Source organism: Oryza glaberrima, chromosome 1 (genome assembly GCF_000147395.1).
Source record: "Oryza glaberrima chromosome 1, OglaRS2, whole genome shotgun sequence".
Lineage (NCBI taxonomy): Eukaryota > Viridiplantae > Streptophyta > Magnoliopsida > Poales > Poaceae > Oryza > Oryza glaberrima.
The window spans coordinates 18,325,397-18,335,154 of NC_068326.1; the positions used below are offsets into that span (position 1 = coordinate 18,325,397).

The 9,758-nt window shown below is 41.4% G+C and overlaps 1 protein-coding gene across 1 annotated transcript; it reads left to right on the forward strand.

The window, feature by feature from the left end:
* The first annotated feature begins 2,128 nt into the window (after positions 1-2,128).
* On the forward strand, positions 2,129-6,299 carry LOC127760523 (peroxidase 72-like). The gene is made up of 4 exons (XM_052284806.1): positions 2,129-2,522; positions 2,666-2,857; positions 4,287-4,452; positions 5,553-6,299. Exons 1-4 carry the CDS (start codon positions 2,280-2,282, stop codon positions 5,972-5,974), a joined length of 1,023 nt encoding a protein of 340 aa, XP_052140766.1. The 5' UTR covers positions 2,129-2,279; the 3' UTR covers positions 5,975-6,299.
* Positions 6,300-9,758: the final 3,459 nt, after the last annotated feature.

Consider the following 9,758-nt stretch of genomic DNA (forward strand, 5'->3'; position numbering starts at 1 on the left):
CTTTACCAACTTCTCTCCTATGCATTTGTTTGATTCTGTTAAATGTTAGTATGATGTGTTCTTGCACAACTCTAGGATGACTTTAGAAATAATCTTCTTTGATTAATATTATTACATTCTAGCTAGTACTCACTGGCTGATCCATAATCTTCTAGACCAGCTTAATTACGTATGCCTAATCGTTGAAAGATTTTGTACCTAGCTAGTGATCCGGCACGCTAGCAGGCTCACTGTGTTAGTCTTCATTAAATTTCATACTTGTTTGAATTTAACAAAAGAAAAGGCTTTTCAATCTTTCAAGAAAAGTCAATCAGAATTTGAATAGTTTTCCTAGTACTACTAATATTAGGAGCGCAGCGCGCGCAATAGCGCTACCATAATTTTCCTTTTTTTTATATATATATAAGGAATAACTTTCTATAATGAGTTAATATAATTTGCTGAGAGAACAATTATTGGAGAAGTGAGATGTTGAGAGTTGAACCATCATGTACTCATGTGTTACTGCCTTAATTACGTACTGAACACGAGCTAAAGGATAGTCGCGTTTCCTCCTTTCTAAGTTATTCTTCCGGTAGATTTCTTGGCATGGCCAGGGTTGTTATGGTTAGGTAAATATATACTATTATGTTAGTGCAAGCAAAGTATGACTTCATGGTCAAACTAATAATATACTTGGACGTTTAACAAACAATTAACATGATTCACTTCTTTGTGTGTGTGTATATGTTCAGGTGCGTACTATATATATATTGAAAAAAAAATCGTCGGTACTAACAAAACGAACATAAAATTCTTGGCATTTTACACAAGTGGGAGAATGGACCTGTAGATTTCCACTAACAACTTCTGTTCGGTCAGCTGATCTCCAGTCAAATGTAGTAAAAGTTAATCTAAAGAAAATGTAGTAAATGTTTTATCTTGAGGAGAGATAGTTCTCTATTATTACAGCTTCTAATGGGGATCGAAATCATGCACATCATCACATTTCATATCTCTATTGATATGATCCTCTCATCAAATTAAGATTATAAGAGCTTTGTAAAATTTTAAGCTCTGGCTTGGTCTGCAATCACTTTCTTCAATTTTTAATACCTCAACAACAATATCACAAAATCTTTCAGGAAAGGAGCATGATTGTTCAGAACTAAATTTATTAGCTAGTACATTCAGTAAGATTTGATAATGCGCATTGGATATGTAATTTTTTTTTTCTCTTTGATGTTGAAAATAATTGCTCGAGAGTTCATTTCTGCTTCATATATAGCATCCATGTGAAATATGCCAACTTTCGATCTCACATGAACCACCTCTTACTCATACAAAAGGAAAACAAAACTTAGAAACTGCAAGATGGGGTCACCGTGGTCATCTATGCAAACAAATGAACTAAAGCAATTTACATGAGCTAATTTTGATATAAATTGGTTTTCCTTGACCATCCCGGCAGGCTCAAGTACCACACCTGAGGAATCAGGTTTCAACGAGAATTAATTGTTCAAGAAGAAAAAAAAAGGATTAGCAGCATAGTTAGCTTTATATCTGTTTTACATCATTACCATTAATTTCTCTGGGCATGCATGCTTTCCTCAAAGAAACACAAGGAAAAAATTAAGATAAGTTCCAGAGAGAGATACAATCCAGAGAGTTGCATGATTGCCACATTCAAATATTTGAGCTACTGGACACGGCACTGCTAACTTGTTTATGACAAGCCCTTTCTTTTTTTTTTTTCACTTTCCTTTTTGCTTTTAGATTGCCCTTTCCCTTTACATCCATGCAGAAATTTGTTGTGCAAAAAGCAGATGCCTATAGAATAACTTGGTTACCGGGAAACAAGGCCATCAGTCCCTTGAGACCCTATAGCTAACATATATACACTGCCCTGCAACAATATATACTTTTACAGCAATATATATATGGTGGCCACATTGCATAAAAGTATATATAAAATCGTAGTTGTTAAGGTGGCAAAACCAATTATAATGGCCTATTGCTTATCAAAGCTGCAAAAGGGGAACAAGCTGCCTTGAGCCACCCCAGCTAGCTATCTGTGCTTACTTCTTGTTGCCCCACACAAAGGCACCAATTCTATTTCCATAGAATATATTGCCCACACCACATGTTGTTCATTGTTGAAGGCACCAAGCAACCCCTGTCTAGCTTCCTCTACCATCCCTTATATAAATACCACCCCTCCTGCTCAACCTCTCTCACCCATCATCACTGCACCAAGCTAGTCTCAAGTGCTCAATTTGCTAGCTATCTTTTGCTTAGCCATGAGTGCAGCAATGGCTGCCTTTGCCTTCCTAATCGTCATCGCCATCGTCTTCCCCCTCGCATCCGCGTTCCCTTCCCCTCCTGTTTCATGGGGCCAGCAGCAGCTAGACCCTCACTTTTACGACCACTCGTGCCCACAAGCACAGCAGATCGTGGCATCTATCGTCGGGAAAGCGCATTACCAGGACCCCCGCATGGCCGCATCCCTCCTCCGTCTTCACTTCCATGACTGCTTTGTCAAGGTACATAGTTACATATAGGAATTTTTTTTTCTCTAAAGAGCCATAAAAAGACCTGTATCTCTTCCCATTTTATATGGAGGAGTTCATTAATTGTACAATACAATGGCTCGATGAGTGAATTACAAAAAATAATGCATTTGCAGGGCTGCGACGCGTCGATCCTGCTAGACAGCAGTGCGACGATCACGAGCGAGAAGCGGTCGAACCCTAACCGGGACTCTGCGAGGGGGTTCGAGGTGATCGACGAAATCAAGGCGACGTTGGAGGCCGCTTGCCCACACACCGTCTCTTGCGCTGACATCCTTGCCCTCGCCGCGCGTGACTCCACCGTCATGGTATTTTCTAGATATCCCTATTACATTTTCTTTTCATATTCGAATAGTTAGGTTAATTGCTTTTATGAATGTAGTGCATATATATGTTGAGAATATATGCTTTTGCATTGTCTAAAAAGCTTGCCGCGGATTTGGATTGACTGCAACTTGTTGTGTGTACGTATAATATGCATCATGTCGGACTTAGTCAGCCAGTAAGCTAAGCTAGGTCTGTACACGCACTGAAGGACATATTCATTCTTGTTTCCACACTTTACTTATGTACAGATTATGTGTAAGCTTTTCAAAAGATGGTTTATATATATATGCCCATAATGTTTTTCCTAACAAATCTCTCTATGGTTGGGAACACATGGCATAAAAGTATAGTATCTCTCGATCTCTTGTGTCGAGCTATTTGGATGGGCCCTGCATGCAGTGCACTATAGCTACAGCGTATAGTTCCAGACCCAGTCTAGAGCTAGCTATGACAAAGTAGAACACCACCATTATTCACCAAAGCAGCTAGGAGTACTTAGCTATCTCCATGTGTTGTTGTGTAGAAGGAAAAGGATAAAGCTAGCAATGCAAAGTCGACACGAAGTAGGGTCACATTGCTCGGTAAAGCATATGCAGCGCCAAAGCTATCTACAGTTCCTCTCTTTCTCTCTCTCTCTCGCTCTCTCTCACAAAACAAAACGAAAGCTATCTACAGTTACAAAATAACAAAGCATTGGCCATTGGGCGTCATGGTTAAAGGCGTAGTAAATTAAAAGTGACAAAGTATATGTACCACCTGGGTTTTTATTTATTTTTGACTAAAACGTCGTTAGCTAAAGCTTGGGTTTATTTAAGAGAGTTAGTTATATTAACATGTGCATCATCAATTAATTGGTGTGTGCGTGCGTCATTGTTGTGGACGATATAATTAACAAACCTCAAGGGTTTCCTTTCGATAAGCTTGAGTTCATATTAATTAATTGCTCTTTTTCTATGTGCTTAATTATGAACAAATCTTAAAAAGGTTGATTTTAAGGACCACAGAAACATATTGGAGTTTATTTACCAACTCCAGCCCCTCAGTTGAAGAATTGTACTGAATGGCATTAGGCTTAAATTAACAAACAAATATAGTATCTCTCAATTCCTTTCAAGAAGAACAGCAAAAAAAAATTCTCTTAATTACGATGATCATTTTGATGTAAGTATTATAAAATTCTGTGGATGCTCATAGGGTAGGACGTACTTATATGATCATAGGGGTTAGTGTGTATACACGCGTGTATATGTGAATCATCATGTGTTTACGGAAAGAATTATTTTGGGCCGGTTTAATTTAATTGTCTAGGCTCATGCACAACATTCAGTTCTCATTGGTTCTGAATCTGCCAATCTTTTTTCATGACAATACATACCAAAATGAAAACCCTTGCTTGCATTGCGTGTGCAGACCGGAGGCCCCGGGTGGATAGTGCCGCTGGGGAGGAGGGACTCGCGTGGGGCGAGCGTGCAGGGCTCCAACAACGACATCCCGGCTCCCAACAACACCCTCCCTACCATCATCACCAAGTTCAAGCTCCAGGGCCTCGACATCGTCGACCTCGTCGCCCTCCTCGGTATATATATTATGTCGCATATGCACCACGCAATTTATAATATCTATCCTTTATATATATTGTTACGACTTAACCTATTTGTCAGTGACTGTTGTTATATAGCGCGAGTGACTATATATATAGCTTGTCGGTGACTATTTGCAGTAACTTTCACATGCTTATTTAGGTTTAGAGCACTTAACTAGGTAGCCTTTTTTTTTATCTCCATCTCTCTAGCTAGGACTTGCTCCGTCAAAAAAAATTAATCTTGTATTGGAAGAGACATTTTCTAGTATAACGAATCTGGACAAGAAAATGTCTCATCCAATCGTAGATTGGTTTTATTGTAGGACGGAGGGAGTAGGAAGCTAGGTAGAGTTGATGCCTTAGCTCGAAGATGCATGGTCCTAGTAGGACGCAACATGCATGGCTTTTGACCTGTCCAAGGACACCGTCAATCCATGCAACTGATTGGTACCTCTCACAAACTGTAGCTTGTGTCACATGTTGCACCCAAATACATAACCACCGTTGAAATATATATGAGCTCGGTAGGCAGGAGCTAGCTAGAGAGCAGCAGCACCTCGATCCTCATATGTCGTATCCAGAAATCACCGACACATTTCAAGACCTAAATTAACACCTACTATCTGTCTAAACAGACAGAAGCGTAGGCTGGTGCCACAAATCAATCATTTCCCAACCAACATCGCGACACAAGTGCTAAAACTTTATGTATATGAAAAGGGATTTGTTTTAGTCCAGCAAAAAGTATCTCGAGGTATCGGTATCTCATGATACTAAATTACTTTTGATTGTCCAATAATCGGAAACGATTTACCTCGAGATACTTTTAGCTAGACCGGGACAAATAATCTCATATGAAAAATGTCCAAAATGATATCCATCTATCCCATTCACTGATCGACAGAGAGAATTAATCTGCATATATATATATATATATATATATATATATATATATATATATATATATATATATATATATATATATATATATATATATAAAATATTTTGGCTGAATTTGCAGTAAACTGAATTAGACTTGACGACGTGTGTGAAGAAATTGTCGTAATTAATTATCTGCTATACGTGCATAACAGGTAGCCACACCATCGGCGACTCCCGGTGCACGAGCTTCCGGCAGCGGCTGTACAACCAGACGGGGAACGGCCTGCCGGACTTCACGCTGGACGCGTCGTACGCGGCGGCGCTGCGGCCGCGGTGCCCGCGCTCCGGCGGCGACCAGAACCTCTTCTTCCTCGACCCCGTCACCCCCTTCAAGTTCGACAACCAGTACTACAGGAACCTGCTCGCCCACCGGGGCCTCCTCAGCTCCGACGAGGTGCTCCTCACCGGCGGCAACCCGGCCACGGCGGAGCTCGTCGAGCTCTACGCCGCCAACCAGGACATCTTCTTCGCCCACTTCGCGCAGTCCATGGTCAAGATGGGCAACATCTCGCCGCTCACCGGCGGCAACGGCGAGGTCAGGACCAACTGCAGGAGGGTCAACCACAACTACTGATCGATCGATCGATCGATACCCATCATCGTCTATATATCATTCGTCGTCGATCTGCTGCTTTTGGTTAATAATTAATTTGGTTTAGATGGATCATCTTTTGGTCGGTTATATTATTGTTAGTTGTGGATTAAGTGATCAAGTGTTTTGTCGATCGAAATGTGAGGTTTGTTGGGTTGTGTGTTTAATTGTGTTGTAATTCGTCCATGTGTTATTTTGTTTCTTGAATTGTTTGTTAGCCTCTTAGAGGAAATTGATACGTTTGGTGTATCATGCATGTTGTTATTAGTTGGTTCTTGTTAATAAAATGAGTCATGTTTGTGGTTCATCTCAACCCTCAAGTCCTGATTTTTTTTAAGTACATTGTGAGTATTTGTTAAATAAAATGATGTATAGATACTGGCATAGCAAACGATTAATCACATAACTCATATCATAATATATGTTCTTTAATTCTTTTTAAAAATGAAAATAGGAACGATTATGAAATAGAAAATTCATAATCTTTTTAGAATTGTTGTGAATCCATTCCAATCAAATATTGAGTAATAAAATCCTTCAATTCATAGTTTTCGAAATCTTTTTAAAATTGGATTAATCGGACGAGGTTAAAGAGAGTCCCATTTTACGTGTCAATACTGACAACAATTTTCGAAGTACTAGACGAAACGTTCGGCAATAGAACTACCCGGACATGTTGCTGGAATAGTATGCATGATATAACAAATATCTAGACCCCAATGGAATATATATTCAGCAAGCAAAGAGATTTGTTCAAATCTGTAGCATGTGTTTCCACATATCAACTCAAGTACATCAAATAAACAGGTTTTTTTGATCCAATAAGCTATACCTCGTGGTACCAAATCAAATCTGATGAGACCATCTAATTGAGATGGGCTGGATGGGCATGCTTCGGCGCTGCTAACTGTCGCGCTATTTAATTCCTCCACGTGTCACCTAATCCTCGCTGAAGTCATTTGTCTCCACGCCCCACGCTCGTGTTCGCTACACGCACGACGTCGCTATAGTTGGCCAAAAGGCCCGGGGCCCAATTGCCCAGCCCATGGCACGAGGTTTTGGCTTGGCCCAAGCACGGCACGGCCCGACTCTCGGGTCAGGCCCATGTTGGCCTGACTCGACCTTTGGGCCTCTGCCTCGGCCTGATGGGCTGGCCCAGTCCAACAATCAGGGAAGCAAGCAAACAGATGAGAGAGCCAAAATATACTTATTAGGTTGTGTTTCTTCCCCCTCCTTTCCTAACTTACCTCTCTATTTTCCGTGCACACGCTTTTTAAACTGCTAAGCGGTACCTTTTTTGCAAAAAAATTATATACGAAAGTTACTTTAAAAAATCATATTAATCCATTGTTAAAAAAGATTTAGCTAATACTTAATTAATCATGTGCTAATGAGCCACTCCATTTTGCGTGTCGGGGAGATTAGTTCCCAACCATCCTGAACGAACACAACCTTATTCCAACCATATAAGGCATGTCCCAAAGAGATGAGGGATGCAAGATCAAGTTATTCCAGTCATATACGAGAAGGTTCAAAGTGATAAGGGAAGCAAAATAGACTTTTTCCAAGAAGAGCACGGTGAGTTTTCGTGCCTTCGGGCTAGCCCAGCATGGCCCGAGTCTTATTGGGCTGTGCCTGGGCCATTGGTGCAGCAAGTGGGCGGGCACAGCCTGGCCTGGCCCGGCTTGTAGGTCGAGCCATGCTAGCCCGACTGATCTCGGGCCCGGGTCCAGTCATGCCCAGACCGTGCTGATTCAGGCGGTTCATTTGGCCATCTATAGGTGCCGCACACATCTATCTCACGCCGCTCATCTCTCCTCGCGTGGTGCCACACTCATCTGTCTCACATTGCTCTCCTCTATCCCCAAGTCGTCCCATTTGTCGGTGTCTAGAGACTATTGACGACTAGCCACTGATGAGGGTGTTGTACTATGATTCGTTCACCGATGCATAAGCTGAATCGGCACGGGACTGGCAAACTGCCTCTAGGCAACAATGAATACAACCACAAAGAGCATGGTGGCGTGTCACCGAGGAAGCGCTGGCGAGGAACAAGGCAATGATCCGCCTCACACCAAGTCCTTCACGACAGCGGCGGCAACAACATAGGCTATTAGTCCTGCCACCCAAGCCGATTCAATGCATGCTCCAATGTGAAATTATGGTTATGCCCTTTCACGTCTAACTCCAGCCATGGTACCATTCAATGTCCGTGGTCCCAACATTTCTGAACCGTTAGATCATCTTAATCCAATGAACGAAAATTAGTACCGCCTTTGCTGGACCGCAAAAAATCTCTCAACTAAAATACCTCATTCATTACAGACAATAGCTTCTTGTATGGTCTAGAACAGAAATAGCTGTGTAACGTCCCGCCTTCCCCCAGGCCGGGCCCACTTACATCTGATAGCTTTCATAGGTCATAGACTGCCCTCACACACCAACACATGTCTTTTCTGCACACTTTGTCCTCACTCGTGTGCACCCGGGAAGAATTTCACCCATCCCAAATTGCTCCAGGCCAAGCACGCTTAACCCTGGAGTTCTTTGGAGATTGGCTCCCGGAAAAGAAGTTGCAACTTGTTGATATGAGTATTCTATTAATCCTATTAAGCCCTAGGCCGGGATGTTACAAGCTGGCTGGTTCATGATTGACTTTGCACGGTGATGGGCTCGAAATATATGCAAATGGAAAATGTCTGTACGAATATATCTTTGTTGGTGTTTATTTCGGACTGTTAAAGATGACGACGGTGTGACGGTTCGCAAGCCCTCGATACGGATAGGTCGTCATAGATGAGCAGTTCTGTACTAGTGATCTCAAAAAAGGTCAACATACACATCAATACAGATCGTTACTCATCAGCGTAGCTGCTCTAGTGGATAAACAGTGGATTCTCGTGTGTCCGAAAAAGATGTGGACTTCTTGGCAATAGGTGAAACAATGGAGGGGCTCGAGGTTGCAAGGTGGTTATATTTTGCACCTTGAAATGGGATGCATCAGGAGTTCAAATTGATCTAACATCAACTTTCACCTTTACTTGAGCGAGAACGGGAGGTGGAAGAGTTTACGAGTGAGAGACGCAAAAGACGGGTTGATATGCACATGCTTATGAAGAAGCATGTGAACAATTTTTTGTGGCCCAATCTTCACGGCTGATCTAAATAATTGAGATATACTGTCACCACGTGATTTGATGAATGGGTAACACACTGTGAGATTTTGAACAATCAGCCATTCACGTACCAACAAAACCAGCCCACGCAATCACGCCGTGTAGACGTGAAGGCACGAACAAGATATACCACAGTTCGGCGTTCTGCAACTTCCTCAGGAATTGAAAGAACAAAGGTTGTATGCCTCTCAAGACTCACTAGAATTCATATTATCACAAGTGTTTAGATCTCAAATCAGAATGCAAAAGGTCCCCATGCTTCTCTCTACATAGCAATTTATAGTGATGGTCTATAGGCTATCCAAGAAACTGACATGAATATTCTGGTAAAGACATAAAATGGGTTTTCATTCTGATTTATTCACTCCAATTAATGCCGAATGGAATCCATTAGGTGTTGGCTTCTCTCCTTCTCCATTAAATACATAGTGGCTTCACTCCTTCACGTGCGCTAGATGCCTTTGAATAATCCATCATTTCGAGGATTATAAAACAAGCAGATGATATATAGCACAATATTTTCTGAAAATATTGGTATTAAAGTAAATAAATATTATCATTCAACTGTGTTTGCATTTCCTTCTCTAGTT

Bases quoted from the DNA above. Each gene is read 5' to 3' on its own strand.
- LOC127760523 (XM_052284806.1), top strand. From the start codon at position 2,280: ATGAGTGCAGCAATGGCTGCCTTTGCCTTCCTAATCGTCATCGCCATC. The intron at 2,523-2,665 runs GTACATAGTTAC...ATGCATTTGCAG, and splicing joins TCCATGACTGCTTTGTCAAG to GGCTGCGACGCGTCGATCCT. The intron at 2,858-4,286 runs GTATTTTCTAGA...TTGCGTGTGCAG, and splicing joins CGCGTGACTCCACCGTCATG to ACCGGAGGCCCCGGGTGGAT.